The 18,897-nt window shown below is 49.8% G+C and overlaps 2 protein-coding genes and 1 long non-coding RNA gene across 12 annotated transcripts in view; 1 reads left to right on the forward strand and 2 right to left on the reverse strand.

Moving 5' to 3' along the window:
* Positions 1-18,897, reverse strand: part of WNT1 (Wnt family member 1) — a 52,245-nt gene that overhangs the window by 29,913 nt on the left and 3,435 nt on the right. Inside the window, exon 2 of the mRNA XM_053289317.1 lies at positions 17,722-17,818. Within this exon, the coding sequence (XP_053145292.1) occupies positions 17,722-17,741 (20 nt within the window). The 5' untranslated portion in view covers positions 17,742-17,818. The remainder of the gene's footprint in view (positions 1-17,721; positions 17,819-18,897) is intronic.
* On the reverse strand, positions 5,994-10,743 carry LOC128342226 (uncharacterized). Its single transcript, XR_008314842.1, has 2 exons — positions 10,586-10,743; positions 5,994-7,057 (listed from the first exon to the last, which is right to left on the reverse strand). It is a non-coding gene; the product is annotated as an uncharacterized LOC128342226 (long non-coding RNA).
* WNT10B (Wnt family member 10B) overlaps positions 10,249-18,897 on the forward strand; it is a 31,295-nt gene continuing 22,646 nt past the window's right edge. Inside the window, exons 1-5 of one of the 10 annotated variants that reach the window (XM_053289307.1) lie at positions 10,270-10,353; positions 11,402-11,586; positions 11,818-12,037; positions 13,219-13,386; positions 17,210-17,475. In XM_053289307.1, coding sequence (XP_053145282.1) covers positions 13,319-13,386; positions 17,210-17,475 — 334 coding nt within the window. In that variant the 5' untranslated portion in view covers positions 10,270-10,353; positions 11,402-11,586; positions 11,818-12,037; positions 13,219-13,318. The other 9 variants (XM_053289306.1, XM_053289309.1, XM_053289308.1 and 6 more) reach the window with 9 other exon arrangements.

An 18,897-nucleotide genomic window follows, 5' to 3' on the forward strand; every position in this document is an offset into this window, starting at 1 on the left:
ATAAAAAACAAACAACTCCCCAAATTTTATCAGCTAAAGAAATAGCACACATGGGACTGTTCAATATAATAAATATAATAAATACTGAGCCATTCTGAAAATTGGTCAGGTTGGTCTCTGGGTCATCTCGGAGAGACCACATTAATCCTCTGTTGATGGAGCTACACTGGCTGCCAATAGGTTTCCGGGCAAAATACAGCTATAACTTACAAAGCCCTAAATGGCTTAGGCCCTGGGTATGTAAGAGGACGACTTCTTTGCTATGTGCCCCACCGCCCATTGAAGTCACTTGAGGAGGTCCGTCTCCAGCTGCCACTCAGCTGCTGCCCCAAGATTGTGGAATGCGCTCCCTACTAAGAGACGAGCCTCCCCATCTCTGGCAATTTTAAAGAAACTTTTGAAAACGCATCTCTTCAACCAAGCTTTCTCAGCTTTTTAAAACTTGTTTTTAAATTGTTTTGGCTATTTAACTGGTGTTTTATGATGTTTTGTTAATTATTTTATGCCGTTTTATAATTTCTGTTTTAATTGTTAATTGATTTTAATGGTGTTTAAATGTAAACCACCCTGAGCCTTTTGGAAGGGCGGTATTAAAAATTTAATAATAAATTAATAATAATTAAATAATAAAATAGATTCAGAAAAACAGAATTTCAATTAATCTAAGAAAACCAAGTGAAGACCTAACTTATATGTTACGTGGGTCATAGGGAAAGTGCTTGTCAGTGTAAGCACTGAAAGTTTTTCAGCCCAGTATCCTAATGCCGTGTGCATTATAGGCCAGCATATGTAGTAAGTGGATTTAGATATGATGGGTGGACACATGGATTGTTTTCACAAATATGTGTTTTCCTTGTGGTCTGCATCATGCTTAAATCAAGCCTAAGAACCTTACTAACTCTTGGTACCAAGCCTTACCAACCTTACCACTGATTTAGGCATTGAAATGTGTCAGATGCTATATAGGACTAAGAAGTTCACCCTGTCTCGAAGACTTGGGCTTCAGTCCTGCCCAGTAAGGCTACTTAAATGCTCTAAAGGCAATGCGGGTTAAGCAACTTAACTGTGTGTAGAACTGCAGCTTTACAATCTACATTAGACTGAAAAGGAAGGGAGGGATAGAAAGGTCAGAGGTTGAGGAGAAGGGTAGAGGTGTGCATCAATCAGAAGGTAAAAACTGGAATAGGAGGGAGGGGTGAGTCTTGGCAAAATCAAGTGGAGAAATCTGGAATATGCATTTTTTCTTTGAGGGAAGCAAATGCACCGGAAGTAACTTCCTACAGGCACTTTCCCTATTGATAGGCCTGCTCCAAACTCTGTGGGGCAAAGCCAAGCCACCAATGAATTTCCTTATTTGCTGCTCAGTATATTTATTTGGAATTAGAGCCTGCCCTGTCCCAAGTGACTGAATTGATTTACTTATCTGCTATTCAGTATTTATTTGGATTTAGAGCCCACCCTATCCCAAGGGCTCAAAGCAACTTTGTAAGTATTTACATTAGGGCTCTTTTCATGAATATGATTTATTCTGGAATGTTTTCTTTCCCCCTAATGTCACATGCAGTGGATGAGAGAATGTGGCCCAGAGGTCTGAAGGCACACCAGGCAGCTCTACCGCTAAACCTCAGCAGGTCTGGACCTGTGAGCTGCCTAGATGTGAGACTACCTGGGAATTAAATGTAAGCCGCTCTGAGCAATTCTTGAGAGGAAGAGCAGGCCGTAAGTGAAAGGAATCATCATAATTAATTAGTAGGAAACATATGGATTCGAGAATAATGGAACTTGAGATTTCCTCCATGGGAGCTGTCAATACAGTGTGTCACTCATTTTGGGGCCTTTGAACCCCCTTCCTTCCTTTGTTATGCTTTGCCCTATTTCAACCAATGTGCCATTCCTCCTTTGTCATAACTCACATACCTCCCCTTCCTACCCTGGTGTGTGAGATATACTTTCTGGGATGGCTCATGGTGCCTCCTCAATCCAAGTCCTCAGCATCCTTGCAAGTGTGCTCAGAAGATGCTCCTTGCACTAGAACAGAGTGAAGAAAGGAGCTCTGGATGCAGAACTGGTTGCCACTGCTTGTTCCTGCAGCCACCAATCTGGCAAATTTCCCAGAGTGCTCAAGCTAGACTAATGGATGCCTGCAGCCTACAAGTCAAAGGGATTGGGCTGTAACTCAGGGGTAGAAGAGCACCCGCTTGGCATGCAGAAGGTCCCAAGTTCAATTGCTAGCATCTCCAGGGAGGTCTGGGAGGGACTCCTATCTGCAATTTGGGAGAGCTATTGCCAGTCAGCATCGACAACACTAAACTAGATAGATCTCCATAAAGAGAAGTGTCAATGATATTCCTTCAGATACACCCAGAAGGGTCTTTTGTGTAATTATTTGAGAACCTCTTCTTCTTGAGGGCAAGCCTTCTCTGTGGCTTTGGAATGCGCTCCCTGGCATAAGACAGGGATAAGAGCATCTCCAGCTCTTTGAAAAAACCCATAAGACCCACCTATTTCTCAGGCTCTTTGTTAAAACTACCTCTTAAATTGTTTTAATTGCTTTTATTATGTTTCATTTCTGCTGTGTGTTAAGCGGTTGCACACTTCCTCAAGATTTGTCGAGGGCTACAGGCCACCTCCAGCCTCAAAGGCAGGATGCCTCTGAGTACCAGTTGCAGGGGAGTAAGAGCAGGAGAGAGGGCATGCCCTCAACTCCTGCCTGTGGGCTTCTCAGATGCATCTGGTGGGCCACTGTGTGAAACAGGATGCTGGACTAGATGGGCCGTGGGCCTGATCCGGCAGGGCTGTTCTTATGTCTGTGAGAAGGTTTATAAACATAATAAATAATCGGCTACCAGTGTATTTTTATATTCTTGCTACTGAGTGGACAGAGTGAATTTGGGCAGGGGGATTTTCACGCATTTTCAGGTTTCAAGCCCCGAATAGCAAACCCCTCCGTTCTCTCTTCACTGCAAGTCCCGGGAGGCGGGAGCACTGATCTCAAGTACGGCTCCCAGATTCACTGCTTATTAGGCGTGCGTGAAGAAGCTTCCGCCAGAGTCGAATGTCCTGCACAGCCCGCGGGAAGACTGCTCCAAGGCTACTGTTGCCATGGCCTAGCTCTGTGCCTTGCCCAGCACTGGTGGGACTCCTTAAGAGAAATGGGGTCCTCTCGAGCCCCAGCGCCCACCTGGGAGGCGTGCATGCTGCACTGAGAAAGGGAGCCCTTCCCGGCTCTTTCCCCATAGAGCTCTGTGGGGCTAGGGCTGGGAAGGGCTACACTCCCCAGAGCTCGGTGTGCCCCTTCCAAGATGGTGCTGGGGCTCGAGAGGGCCGGATCTGCCTCCTGGACCAAGTGCCGCAGCTGCACTGTGTGCCGCTACGGCCGGGGCTTGTCTTTTGCGATGCTCTGTCGGTGCGAAGTGCTACTGAGTGGAGGCTGTTTCCACAAAACGCAGCGACAGCCGCCACCGTTCGTTGCGATCATTTCCGTCCGTTCTCAAAGCTCCGATGCAAACCACAGCAAAAGCGCCTTCCCCTCTGCTTCAGGGCGAAGGCTGGTGATCTCAGAAGCTCCAGTCTAGGTGATCGTAACCTGGGACCTTTTGGGAGAGGCGAGACCGGGACTCAGTCCGTACCGCAGAGTTACTGGCCCCTTGCTTTCTCCAAGCCAATGAGATTGACGGCTGAATTCAGTGCCGGGTTTGGCCAGCAGGGGCTGTTGCAGGATTGGTTATTATACATTGCCTTGCCCAATGCCTCGGGTGGGCAGGGAAGCGAGCAGTGTTTACCCGTCCGCGGACTTCGCCCGACCTACACGTGACAGGCAAATGCGTGGACCGAAAGCCCGGCTGCCCCTTGCAAGGAGGCAAGACTGCTTTCCGCGGGGGCCATCGGCAGGGAGGGAGCAAGGACGCGGAGCGCTTCACTCCTCCGTCTGCAGCCCCCCGAACTCCAAATGCCACCCCAGCCTGGAGGATTTACCCACCGGGGTTTTTTTGTTGTTTTTTTAAGCGTCGGCACACTGAAAATACACAAGGGAAATCGGCTGCTCCCGATCGATCCCTAGCCGTCCTGCCTTCACCCTCTCCACACAGACGGTTTGGGATGGCTGAGGGTTCCACGGCGCCCTTTCTGACTGCAGAAGAATCATTAACAGTTGACAGAATCATTCGAATTCTGATAACAGAATCACCTGCAGAATCATTAATAGGAGGGAGGGGGAGTTAGCAGGGGCGGGGCGGGCGCAGGGACCTGGCGCTGGTACTTCTCGGCTTCTCTGGCATGGCCATGGGGCTGTCATGGAGAGCGCCTGCACCTCCGAATGCGCAACTCAACTACATCACTGCCAGTTAGGGGGAGGATGCTCCCTTTCTTGTCTCCTTGCTAGAAAGTGAATCGGAGGGAGGGAGGGAGTGTGAGTCTATGTAAGGCAATTGTTATTCACTAGTGACAAATGGCATTTCCAGGAATGATGCTTCCCACACATTCCCTCCCATTATGAATGCATGAGATTTGTGTACAGCCCCCTTCTAGGGCTCCGGGCACAACACGGGAACTGTACTTTGAACACAGCTTCCTTGCCCCCCTTTTCCTGTGCCTAGGTTTCTGAAGAGCCAGACTAGACAAGATGCCCTTTGGGGTTTGTTTGTTTTTAATGTGAAATGCATCGCAGTGTGAGCCGGGCGTGGGGTGGGGAAAGGCTAAGTATCTTCTCCCACTCGCCACCCACCCCCAATCCTCGCTGCTCCGATCAAATTCCGCCATCGACCCCTCTGAATTTCAAGAGAAGGGAACAGTCTGGTCCATCTTGGCCCTAAGATCCACTGATCACCGGCCCTATTTCTTTTCACTGCATCAGAAAAGGTAGCACAATTCATCTTTGAGTTATTTAACTGCCCCGAGGGAATGACACGAAGATGCAGGTGGAGTCCGTCCGACTGATAAAAACAGTTCAGGAAGGTAACCTAAAGTAGTGAGTCAGAAAGTGGAGTATGACGCCCCTCCTGTTTTTAACTATTGTCTGACCAGAGAAGAGGGAGGAAACTGCCTAAGATGAGGCAGTTGAAAAGGAAAGCCTCAAAACTAAACCAACCAGCTGCAACACCATAGTTCTGGAAACAAGTAGAGTGATCTACAACGGGGACATGAGAAGGAACATAGGAAGCTGCCCTCTACTGAGTCAGACCACTAGTCCATCTAACTCATTAGCGTCTACTCTGACTGGCAGCTGTTCTCCAGTGCTTCAGCCAAGATTTTTTCTTAGCCCTACCTGGAGGTGCCATGGATTGAACCTGAGACCTAAGGAGATGCTCCACCACTGAGTACCGGTTCATCCCCAAGATATCAAGGTAAACCGTCAATATCCCTCTGAGACATGTTAAACATGAGCACACAAGACTTCAAAATGGAGTAAGTCTTAACTGATTAATTCATTGTTGGATTCTGATCACCTCTGCTCTGGTTGCAAACCCTCTGGGGAAAATGTCAGCAATCAAATGCTCAATGGGACACACACTAGTACTATTGCCTGTTTCAAAGTCATCTATGAGCACAAAGAGATGCAATTACCAATCCAACACATCACTCATCATCATCACAAAGGCACTGCAGAGAGAGCTTTAAATATCAAAAAAGTGTCTCTGAGGTGGCTCTAAGTTAAACACATCTTCATCTAATAGGACAGGGTTTCGTAATCTTGGGCCCCTAGGTGTTGATGGACTACAACTCCCATCATCCCCAGGCACAATGGTCATGGCTGGAGATGATGGGAGTTGTAATCCATTAACATCTGGGGGCACAAAGTTAAGAAACCCTGTAATAGGACATAAGATTACTGAAGCAGCAAACAATCACAACATTTTTCACCATTAAATATTCAGACTTTCATATGGGGAGAGAGAGAGAGAGAGAGAGAGAGAGAGAGAGAGAGAGAGAGAGAGAGAGAGAGAATGAATATGAACGAACACCCAAACGGGTGTTTTCTTTCATCACACACAATACAATCTCATCCAAATTTATTCAGAAATAAACCACAGTGATTTCAAAAGGACTGAGGCTGAATCTACACATGCAGTAGGATGAATTAGTAGAGCCCTAAGCTGGAAGAATGTGAGGGACCCCAATTCAGATCAATAATATCCTACTGCTATTTTCAAATGCTTTCCTATAAATAAATAAATAAATAAATCCTTGCAAGTAGAAAGCTAACATATGGGGGGAAAGGTTCTAGAGCCTAGACCCATCCTTTCCCTGCTGTGCTAGTTTTCTAACTGCAGGGAATGGTTTACATAAGGGAGTATTTATACAATTGATCTCACACCTGCAGCCTAAAGTAATACAATTCATTTTTCCATCTCAGGAGTCTTCTTTTCATTCTGCTGCCTGAGGCACCAATGAGTGCACTCCAGATGAACTGCAGTCGTTGGGGTAATATCGAGACACTCTCGTCCAAAGACACCAAATGTTTGACTCAGACTTTGAGAAAATCCAACACTGTGGATTTTGGTAGAACATTGTAGAAAGTTTGAGAGCTGAAAACCACTGGATTTCAACTGGCTCCTTGTTCCTTCAATGGCTACTAGCAGTTGCTACTAATCATGATGTCTGTATGTCGCCTACATGTTCAGAACAGAGGCAGTTGCTGGGGGTGCAAGAGTGAGAAAGCGGGTATTGCCCTCATCTCCTGCTTGTGGGCTTTCCAGAGCCATCTGACTGGATGCTGTGGCTGTTACTGGTGTCTATCTTATGTTTCTTTTTAGATTATGAGCTCTTTGTGGGGCAGGGATCCATCTTTATTTTTATTTCTCTGTGTAAACTGCTTTGGAGACTTTTGTTGAAAAGTGGTATATAACTATTCCTCATTGTCCTTGTCACTGTGGGAAGCAGGATACTGACTAGATAGACCCTGGGCCCAATCCAGCAACGTAGTTCTGTGTTCTTCCTTGCTTCCTATTCCCGACTCCCTCTCATTTAGCAATAGTGGTCTACATCTTTCCAAACATTATTCTGCATTCATTGAAGGTGAGGGGGATGATCTTCAGGGATTTCCAGAATTCTTCCCAACCTGTTTCATAAATGTATGTATTAGATGTGTTGCTGCATGAAAAATATTTATCTGTAAATATGTAAAGAGCTTTGCCCAACTGCAACTTTCTGGAATATATCCATCACTGGATATAAGACATGGTGTTTGACTCACAGCAAAAACATCTGCCATATCATGTGATTAACTCCAGTGGGCTATGCGTAGGTGACAGGGGAGGGGGCGACATGGTTCAGTCCCCTCAGATCCTTGGAATATAGCAATTTAGGAAGCTGGCTGCCTTATACTGTTGGACCATTGGTCTATCTAGCTTAGTATTGTCTACACTGACTGGCAGAGGCTTCACCAAGGTTTCAGGAGTCTTTCCCAGCCTTACCTGGAGATGCCAGGGATTGAACCTGGTACCTTCTGCAGGTGCTCTATCCCTGAGCTACAGCCCCATCTCCATAGTGTGCTTCGATTCAGACCAATGACTATAAATGGGCAACTTCTGGCTGGGAGAGGAGTTTAGCCAGACATTCCTTCTTCCTTGGAGGGCTTCTGACAGGTGAACAGGGTGCAATTTCAGCTTTCCCCTGTATCAAAGCCATTCCACAGCTCTGATCATTTTAAGGAGATCAATGTGCTTGTCTTAGACATCTATGCACCTTTACACTATTTCAGATTGCACAGTGCCTTCTACAGCCTGGGGGTGTTAGATCTGATTCTGTACCAGGGGAAATTGTCTTTTGCCTACTGAGCTGCTGAAGACCCCCCATTTCTTCCCCAACAGAGCTATACTCTCAAAGGCTGCCTCTTCCCAAGGTAGTTAAATATGAACTCCTCTCAAGGGGAATTCTGCAACACTGCAGCATGTTGAGGCACATCTGTTCCAGCTGCTCAGCCACATGGAATTTGGGAGAATGGGGGCAGGGTGCCTTTTCCATCCTTCATCTGGGTGTCTACTCTGAACATTATCAAGGCTCCTTAATGGTCATGCGCTATATTGCCAGTTATAATGGGCATCTCAAAAGCGGCAATCCAATCCAGAGGTAGCTCTGCTACTAGGCAAGGGAGGGTGGTTGCCTCAGGTGACAGCTTTTGCAGGCAATTAAAGGTTGCAAAGGCGGGCGGGCAGACAGATCTGCTCCATGGGGCAAAATCTGCCAGGAGCTTCCTGTGCCAGTGTCATGAATGATAATTCCACCAGAAGATTTCAATGAGACCCTTGGAGGAGAACTTCCCCATGGATTGTGCCCCTCCAGTTCATTGGTAGCTGGAGGTGCTGATTTGACTTTTCTGTCTCAGATGTCAAAATGTTTTGAGATGGCCCTGATTCTTCCATTTCACCTAAGGAGCCTTTTAGACTGATCCTTCAGACAAATGTTCCTTCACTGTGGCCAGGACCAATAACTCTTCTGACAGTCAGGAGTCTTCTGACTGCAGTTATTTGCACCTTCAAATGTCACTCCCCTAATACAGACACATCAGAAAGTCATCCTACACATTTGTATGCCTTCAGGGTTACAGTCTCTTCAACTTGAAGCGCACCACCTGAGATGCAGCTCAGCTGCAGAGCCTCTGCAGTGCGTTGCATGCAGAAGGTCCCAGGTTCGATTCTCTGGCATCTCCAGACATGGCTGGGAAAGACCCCTCTTTGAAGTTCTGGAGGCAATTTGCCACATGTCAGTTCTAAGAAAGATCAATAGACTGACTCAACAGAAACCAACTTGGTATGTTCAGTTCTTCATAGGTGGCCAAATGGTCTCAATGTAAAAGAGCACTCAAGAAACATTAAAATTTTCTTATAAAATGCAGTAGTGAAAGTGAATAGGTATGGTCAAGTGCCATCTAAAAGTATGAGATTTAAAACATTTGGTTGATTTTTGGAACTGTGAGCTTATAATTTTTTTAAAGCAGTGCCAGACTCAAACCTGTACAGGAGTCCAGAAAGAAAGCCTTTCTTCTTTCAAAGTGTGTGGGGATAAGTTGCAGTTGTCCAGTGGCTGGAGGAAAAGGCATTCTGTGTATGCTCAGAGGCACTTATCAAATACTTGTAGGTGTTTCTTTAGAGGAAATGGCCAAGATGAGAGTGGTTTGTGCAAAATGAGTGTGGGGGGAAAACTATACCTGCAAACAATTTTTCTCCTATTTTCACCATTGCAAGGCTACCATTGTGCAATTAGAAGCCAGACAGAGATACCGTAAACAACTTCGACCAAATACAAATACCCTCTGCAATTATGCTTCAAGTGTTTTAAGACACTGTACCTATTTATAACACTTGGGGCATAATTGCAGAGGTATTTGTGGACTTCATTCACAAGGAAGTGAACAACGTTTTGGGAAGTGCCATCCTCTACTGAAGTCAGGCCAGTTGATTATCTAGCCGGAGGGAGTTCCCAGGAACATGGTTTGTGCAATGCCAAAGCTCCCAAGTGAGCAGTGTTTAGGGAGACCAGGCCGAACGTGCATAAATCCCCTCCCTTGGGAAAGGGAATAGGTTGTGAGAAAAGGCAAACGTGTGCTATTCTGTTCAGAGAGGTGGCATTCTGTCACGTGCAGAGATGTCTGTGGAGAGAGTCTATTTTGGGATGGAGGCAGACAGCATAGACGAAGCACCTGCTGTTCTCTCCCTCTCTCACACACGCACACCGTCCTCCAGGGCGAGTGCAATGGCTACTCAGTTAGTGGTGGTGGTGGTGGTGAGAGAGAGCACTTCGCACATTCTCGAGAGCTCTCTCCCCAGGGCTAGCGCCGGGACTCTGCAAACGGGTTCCCTGGAGCAGTCCCAGCGGCAAAAACCCAGTGCTCAGCATTCCACTCGACCACCTCTCTGCCAGAGCAAAGGCCAGAACTCAAACGTGTTGGCCCTTCCCCAGCCTCTTGTTCAACTTCTAACCCTCCAGACCTCAGTCCCTCCCTCCCAGGGATGGAAATAGAAGCCGAGACTAGGCCTGGCGCCCAAGGCCTGGTGGTCACCCACCCCCGCCGGGAAAGAGGGATAGCCCGCCGTCCGTCCGCCGTTCAATTCAATCCCACCCTCAGCCTCACCTTCCCCTCTGACTCATACATAATCGTCCCCTGCAGCCAAGATAAACGGGTGGGGAGAACAGGGCTGGCGGAGGGAGGAAGGAGTCGCGGCGAGCTGCGCCATGGAGTCGAAGAACTGCTGCCTCCCGCGCGCCATAAAAGCCTCCCGCGGCCACCCCCCCCCCCCGCCCCTGGTGGAAGCCTCACTCGGGGAAGGTCCCGGCTCCTGGGCGAGACGGGCACAGGCAAAGCCCACCAAGCCTGCCGATCAGTCGGGCCCGCCCTGGAAAGTCCCTGTCTTGCACGTGAGTTGGGCCGCGGGGCGGCTTCCCCTTCGCGCCAGCAGCGCTGTCAGGACGGAGCCTGGCTGAGCGCTGCACGTGGTGGCGACCCACCCGCCGCTTGGGCGTGGCGGGGAGCCTGCGGACGAAGCGTGGACTGCCCTAAGGTGGAAGCAAGCGCTGGGCTTGGAAAACAGGAAGCTACTAGTAGTGGCTGGACCCTTCCTACTTAGGGTGAATGAATTGGCTCACTTACTTAAGGCCTCTAAAGTCGCTTGCTCGGTGGGCTTCCTGAAATCCATCCGCTCTGTGCTTGTTGTCTGGATAGTGTAGGCCAATCTGTGGGCCTTGCCGGGGAAGAGAAGCCGAGACGGACTAGTTCGTCCTTAGATCCCAACTTCTGATCCCCTGTGCACGCGCTGAGGTGGCAGGCTGCCTCCAAGTATACTAAAGTGCAGTGCAAAGCTGACCTCGGCCGTTCAACCGATGCTCATTCCCTGTGCAATTATATCATGCTTGGTATAATTTATATAATATAAGCATATGCATTCTGCGCTCCAAAATAAATGCATAACAAGCGTAAGCACGCCAAAGGCAATGCATTGAGCTCCTGAGCAAAACAGCGCGTCTGTCCCGTGTCCCTTTGCAATGCAATGCAAGCTGGAGGAGCATGCATGCCTTTGCAAGGCAGTGCACTACTCGTCCAGCCTGAGCTTATGCAGAGCCGGCGCGCCTAGCTCTGCATAGAACCGGGGCGGGTTGCTAATGCCATCTAGGATATTCTGTTCGAACCATGCCACCTTTGGGGAGCCTGTTTGCTCTGGAGTGGACCGCCTGCGTGATTGGCGCATCTAGCAAGCTGCAGCCCAACCGCGGCACTTTCTGAGTCTCGGTGTCCACGTGCCACTTGAGGGAAGGCACACGTTAAAGAGGCTCATGCCAAATGCGCCTCCTTTAATGCAGCTGCTTCTGAGGTTAATTAATAATCTTGATTAATAACCTTGCAGCCCTGTGGAATGAAATGAGCATTGGGAGTGCAGCGTGAGGTGGGATATTCTGACTTTATTTCCAGGCCAATCGTTGCTGTCTCTCTAACCCATGGGGCTAGCTGGATAGGAAGGGATTCAAGTGACGTGTGTATACAACGTTTATGAAGATTGGCGGTTGATGCTCCTTTTCTGGTGCCTGAATTGTGGTTGACTGGGATGAAGAAGGCTTCCACCGGGTTCCCGCTCTCTGGGGAATCAGGGACTGGAGGTAAAGCTCCTTTTAGGTAAACCGTCAGAATCCGGGCCTCAACATATTTGAAGATTTGTTAGTAGAGTCCCAAACTTTTGGAGCTGTTCGGCTACACAGGATACTCCTTTTCGGGAAGCGCAAGCGCACCTGCTCTTGCGGCACACGGAGGCCTAGATGGAGGGGGGAGGGCATGGGCTTGCCCGAGGACAGGGGATCGGACTAGATGGCCTTTTGATCTCCCCTTCCCAGTCCGCGATTCTGTGTGATTCCCCCTCCCTCCCTCCGTCCCTCCAGCAAGGAAGGAGGAGAACGCGAGGATGATCCACGCTTCCGCGGGGCTGGGACGCCTCAGGCAGGAGGAACCGCAGAAGAGCTTAGGAAAAGGGGAGTGGAGGTCTGAGGACGTCGAGACTGGATGAGAAACGGAGTGGATCGTTCGGACGGATAGAGAACGAGGCGAGCGCGCGAGGTTAGCTGCAGAGACAAAGGGAGGGCGCTGTCCACCCGGGGGAGGATAGAGAGGTCATCTGGACAACTGGGGGGAAGTGGGAGAGTGGATCCAATCGCTCCGGGGAGATGGGATCGACGTTCGGGGGACTCGGATTCCTGGCTTTTCTCCTTGCTGCCAGTGGGAAGGCAGAGGGGGCTCCTGGTCAGAGCCCTAGAGAAGGCTGTGGGTCCGGCTTGATGCTAGGAGGGACTGGAGGCGCCGAATGCTGCCCGTGGGACTCACGGCGGGATAGTGTTCACGCCCGTGGGTGTGGGCACTGGAACCGCACCCGAGCTGAACAGCTGCTTCCCGGCACCAGCTGCCCCCGGATGGGGCGGGGAAAACCTCGCCCAGGCGAGGCTGTAGCGGACGGGGGCGGGGGGGGGAGAGAAGGGGCAGGTAGATGAAGGGGGACGGGGTAGAGCAGGAGAGGGGATGGCTCCCTCCCCAGCTGCGACCTAGGCTTCGGGCAAGAAGGAACGACATTCTTGCAAAATAGGGAGTGAAAGACACATATGATCCAGGTAAAGCAGAGATTTGGGGAGTCAGGATTCCTGGGTCTGGGAAAGGGAGGTCTAGGGAGCAAGCGTGGGTTGGGGCTCTGAGCTGGGTGGTGAAGCTGTGAAAAGCGGTGTGTATTTGGAGAACGCTGAGCCAGGGTCGTTTGGAGCAAGCTGGAGATCTGGCCCTACTAGGCTCCCTCCATGTCCTCTGCGTTTCCAACCGTTTCTCCCTCTGGCAATCCACCGTTCCTTTTTGTGGCAGAAATTCAACAGGTAATGCTTTCTCCATTGCTGCTGGCGAAGTATACTGTGCCTGCTGAATGCCTGCATGTCACCCCATTGTTAAAGATTCAGGAGCGCTGCCAGCAAAAATGTTGCTGATTTTAGCCCAGGCTCCATGTTAAGTGGATTACATTTCCAATCTGGGGAAGGTGCTGAGATATCTAGTTGGAGGAGGGGATGGGGGGGTGCTGATTGCTGGAACTTGTCAGCCTCACCTGTGCTCTTCTCTCCCCCACCCAAACCTGATCAGGAATGACATGGCTTGAGTAGGATGGGCTGAAGGAGCTTCTGTCAGGATGAGAGGTCCTTGTTGGGAAAGGTTTATTGAGTTGCTCCCACCTCACCCCCACTTTACTAAACCATCTCCTCTTCCAGAGCCTCCACCCCAGTGCCGCCTTAGCAAGGACATGAGGGAGAGGGGACCTTGGAGCCAGATCAGAGAGCAGCCCACGACACACTGCGGCCAGAGCTCAGGATGGCCCCGAGGAGGAGCCCCCGCTTGAATACCTGCCTCTTTGCTGCCTGCCTATGTCTCTGGAGAGGGTAAGTGATTTGATCATCACTGGGGATGGGGCCGTGTTATATTTCCAGGATAGGTTGTCCAAGAGGACACAGTCCTCTAGGGACACCATCCTTGATAGAGGTGGAGTGGGGCCGTCCACAAAGAACAGCACTGTTGTGATTGTGTGAGGTCTAATCGACGACTGCCCTGGTGTCAAGGGCATTTCTCTGCCCGACTGGCATTGCATACATTTCTCCATTACTGCATCGGCACCCCTGTGTCGCCAGGAGTTTGCTCAGAACAGCTTCTATAGCTGTAGCCTCTGCCCAGTTTGCTCTCTCTCGTCTCTGCTTTTCCACAGGATTGTATGTTTACGAGAGCGAGGAAGATTCCAAAATTCCCAGGAAGGCCATGGATTTGGAGGGTTAAAACTGTGGGGGCTGGAAGCTGAGAGGCAGGAATCCTAGGGCAGATTCCCCACTATGATGGACATACACTTTCGATGCTTTTATACCCATAATCAGGCTGGCTGAAGAGTAGGGAATGGTTGGGCTCGATGCATGTTTATGGGTGGAGCAGGGATTGTTAGTGATTATGTATGCAACTGAGGATGGTAGTTACTCTAGTTTAACCCACAGCAAAGAAGGGTGTGGGTCTTCTGTTTGGGTTTGCAATCAGATGCAAGCTGTTGCTAAGGATGATACCCATGTTGGCCCAAATCAGTGTTGTAGCAGTGTTGCGCTGAATAATTCAGGGGTGGTTGTATGCCCCTCACGCTTCTTGTCTGCCTTACGGGGAGGGGCGGGGGGCTCCCTGGCTTCTGGCCTTAAAGTCAGAAGGCCAAGAAGAAGCTATGGAGGGGCAGTGGCTTTAACAGCGTGGCAGGCAAAGACACATAGTGCAGCACTAAGTCCCTCTCTGTCTTCTTAGTGCTGAAGACCAAACTAGACTAGGTGGAGCAGTGAGGACCTAGCTCAGTGTGTGGAAGAGCACATGCTTTGGATGCAGGAGGTCCCTCCTTCTCAGTCCCTGTTCCAAGCCAAGGAACTTAGAGCTACCTGCCCCAGACGCTGGAGAGTTGCTGCCAGCCAGAGCGGACAATACCAGGGCTAGACAGACAGACCAATGGCCTGACTTTGGATAAGGGGGCTTCATACGTCCAGATTGCAAGCATAGGGCTTCCTCCCTTGAAAACACACCTCTAGCAGAGGGAAGCCGAGCGCTTCATATGTTAAACAGTGGTGTGCAGTGGGGCTGGTTTGGGAGGTCCCCCTTTTGCCTCCTTGCTGACTTTCACCAGCCAGTGGTACTTTAAGGTCAGAAGAGAGCAGAAGAGAGCTGCTTGAACCTCTGCTCTGCTGACATATAGGCAGTTTTCACTCACCACAGATGACCAAGCAAAGTGGTGAATTGCAAATATATGCTAGAGGGTGCTGGGGAGGAGCTCTGCTGCACACTAGCTCTGCATTAGTAGACATAACGTCCATGGGTTGAGAGCATGCACAGTTCCCCTTCTCTGTGCTGATGGCTTTGCCCTGTCTTTATGGGGCAGATGTTTGGGGAAAGCTTTATCTTCAGGAAGAGACAAGATGCTATAGCTCTTGAGAGACTAACTGGCTTCTTGTGGCTGTTCGCCTTCCTCATCAGATGCATAAAGAGGACCGAGGGCCACTTTACCGAGAGTGGCGTGTTCACCCTAACATGCATGTGTACAAAACATGTGTTTACATAACATGTTGTCAACACACCTGGCCCCCTGGGAGGTGTGTCACTGGCTTGTTATGTAACGTGGGTGGAAGCTTTGTGCTTTCCACGTAGAGTGGCATGGAAGCAACCCCTGGAGGAGAGAGCAACCATGCCGCCCTACAGGCCCAGTGTAAAATGACCCTGAGAGATCTTCCTCAACTTCTCTGAGGAAGCTGTCTCTTCCTTGCCTGCAAATGACCAAGCCAGTTAGTCTCTGACCCACAACAGCAGCACTTTTTATCTTCTTACTGCGATAAGCCAAGGATTGACTCACATGATGGAAAACATTATTCCTCTGCTCATAGGGAACAAAATGTGTGTTACAGCTTCCAAAATGGTGGTCACGCCATCATGTTCTGCTCCCATATTTCTCTTCAGAGTGTGAGAAGGGTTTCTAGCCTGAGGATTTGTGGTGTGTGTGCCCACTCTCCTCCGAGGAACTGTTTGGTCCCTCTGTGGCTGCTTGGGGATGAGACTGTGTCGCTTAGTGGTAGAGCAGAACGTCCCAGGTTCAGTCTCTCCCTGGCATCTCCAGGTAGGGCTGAGAGAGATTCCTGCCTGAAACCTTGGAGAGCCGCTGCCCGTCAGTGTAGACACTACTGAGCTAGATGGACCAAGGGTCTGACTCAGTAGACGGCAGCTTCCCATTTCCCTATGTCTTGTGAAAGTGCCTTAAGAGAAGCTGCCCCACTTCTGGAAAGTTCTTTCATAGCTTCGGTGTGGAAAATGCTTGTTGTTCACAAGTACCGTAGTTATTGACTGGGGGCTAGGGTGTTGATAGGGAGGATTGCCTCCTGTCACTGTCAGTACGGAACAGTCACTAAAACGACGCATGCAGCTGCTGTGAAGATAGCCCATCACTGCGTAGTTGCTAGGGGGGCCTTCTCTTATCAGGAAATCTGGCATTATTTCCTTTTTCCACATCAGCATGTCTGTGTTTGCTACTGTCCAGGTTATTCCTGCTCCTCCCTCTTTTGCTGCAGAGACATCCTGCTTTAGATCTGGGAGGGGTTCTCCTTTTGTCATGGGAGCATCCAGCCCCCACTCAGACACCCCCACCCTTTTGGGTGCTGAGCCGCAGGGTGATGCTTTTGATCTTCAGCCTTGCTTTCATCTGGTGCCAGTTGGGGGCCAGGCAGGGAATTTCCCCTTGGAAACTTACCCACCCAGGTGCAGAGATCTCCCTCGGGGGTAGTAGAGCTGGGCTGGATGGCCAGAAGGGTTTTGCATAACCCCGCACATATGTACAATAAATGCATTAACCCCCAGCTGTGTGTGTGTGGCAGGGGGGCGGGAGTGAGATTTAGGTTAAAAAGCTATGTAGGACTCTTGGTTCCTAGTCTCTGTTTCCCTTCTGAGAATGGAATGGAATCTAATAGTTTTCATGGAGACTAGAACTCTTGGGTGTTCTCTGTAGCTCTGGGAAGAGAGAGATGCTTCGTGGGGTCAAAGAGGAAGGAGGAGAAAGTAAGAACAATTCAAATTCATATTCAGTTCTAAGATGGAAGAAGAGAATAGTGGATAAGATCAAGAGTCCATCCAGCCTCAGGTGTTTAATTTCAGTTCAGCTGTTCATACTTGGCAATACAGGGTATCCAACTGTGTGTCAGAAATATATGGGAAGGGCAGATTTGAAAATTTGGGGGGCATTGGTACAGAAGTGGTGGTGATGTCCCAGGATGTCTGGTGGTTCATTGAACCCCCTGGGCTCCACTCATAAGCCCCTGCTCCTGCCAGAGCTATCCTGCATTTGGCCCAAAAACTAAGACCAGTGGCAGTCCTGCTGGCTAATTGTCACATGATTCATCCTTTCTGGCAGGGACTAGTGGGATGCATTCATTTTACCCCCAAGATGACCCGTTCCATCTATTCCTATTACATTCTTGTAAGCTGCCTTGAGTGTTTCCTTTGAGATGGAAAGGCAGGATATAAACTGGTGAAGTAAATTAATGGGCCCTCCAGCCTGTCACAATATGTTGTCCATTTCCCACTACTATGTATTCCTGATCAGGTGTCAAGTGGTAAATAATAGCTTGCCAGCCACTGCCGCTTTCTCTTTCTTGCTGCTTGTTGACTCTCAAAGTCAAGGTCCCCTTTTCTTTCTCTGTCCTCCTACAGGACCCTAGGCCACGACTTCCTAGGGCCAAAGATGCTGGCTGAATCTGCTCTTACCCCCAACACTGTGTGCATGACTGTTCCCTGGCTGAGCCGGCGCCAACTTGGACTCTGTCTGCGCAGCCCGGAAGCCATGGCTTCAGCTCTGCAGGGCCTCCACCTGGCCATCCATGAGTGCCAGCATCAGCTGCAAGAGAGGCGTTGGGATTGCTCCGACCTGGGCAGCAGCAGTGGCACTGTGCTTCTCAACAGTGCCATTCTGAAGAGAGGTGAGGAGGTGGCTGGAGAGGGTCCTGGCACTGACACTTAGGAACAGAGGAGGCTGCCATAGACTGAGTCAGACCATGGGTCTATCTAGCTCCGCATTGTCTTCACAGACTGGCAGCGGCTTCTCCAAGGTTGCAGGCAGGAATCTCTCTCAGCCCTATCTTGGAGAAGCCAGGGAGGGAACTTGGAACCTTCTGCTCTTCCCAGAGCGGCTCCATCCCCTGAGGGGAATATCCTACAGTACTCACATTTCTAGTCTCCCTTTCATATGCAACCAGGATTCCAGAGATGTAGCCCTGCTTTGTCTGGCACTGTTATTCCTGGTTCTGGATTAATTCAGTGAACCTGTAGTGGGAGAACCAAGTTTGGGTTAAACCATTTACTATCAAGATTTATTTATTTATTTTCCCATTTCTATCCTGCTCTTCCTTCAAAGAGCCTAGAGCGGTGTACACAGTTATGTTTATCCTTGCAACAGCCTTGTGAGGTAGGTTAGGCTGAGAGAGAAGTGACTGGCCCAGAGACACCCAGTGAATTTCATGGCCGAATGGGGATTTGAACTCGGGTCTCCTCAGTCCTAAAACTACTACACCATATACTTGTTCTCATCCCAGCATTTTATTCTCAGGCTAGTATTGGCAAGAAATGTGCCCAGGATGTGGTGGTGGTGTTAAACTGCTTTTCAGCAGATGAGTTCTCAAAGCTTTTATATAGAAAAAGGTTTGATAGGAAAAAGATAGTTCCCTGCCTCCAGAGAGCTCACAGTCTAAAAAGCCCTCACAACCAGGTAAACACCAGCAACAGCCACTGGAAGGATGCTGTGCTGGGGTTGAATAGGAACAGTTGCTCTCCCCCTGCTAAATAAAGGGAACCACCACTTTAAAGGGCACTTCCGCACCCGGCCCCAGGTAATAGCAGGCAGGGACAGGAAATGAGGCTGTGCCAGTTCCCAAAACCTATCTCAGGGCTGGTGTCAGGAGTTGGCATTACTGGGCAGCTGCCAAGGCTCTGGCGTCCTGGGAGGCCCACTGCCAGCCCCTGCCCCCCTGCAGAGCACTGCAGAGAAGGAGCAGCAGAGCACTGATGGCCACTTTTGGAAGTGAGACTTGGGCATGACCTGGTGTCTTGCCCCCAGCTTTGCTCTGCCACCTGCAGCAGCTCCTCCCCACCCGCCGCCATGCAGAGACCCCGGGCGGGTGGCAGCAGCTCTGTCTCCTTGCTGCTGCCAATCACTCACTCACCTGTCCACCTGCACAGGCAAGGAATAAAGGAGGAGGGTGATGGCGGTTAGGAGCAGTAGCTGCTGCCACCCCCACCTTGGCGCTTTCCAGATGACACGCTGTTCATCTGTAAAATGCTTCAGCTTGGCAGGACCATTTTGAAAAAGTAAGTAGCTTGCACAACCCTCTTACAATGGGAAAATA

The sequence above is a fragment of the Hemicordylus capensis genome, chromosome 2 (assembly GCF_027244095.1).
Source record: "Hemicordylus capensis ecotype Gifberg chromosome 2, rHemCap1.1.pri, whole genome shotgun sequence".
NCBI lineage: Eukaryota > Metazoa > Chordata > Lepidosauria > Squamata > Cordylidae > Hemicordylus > Hemicordylus capensis.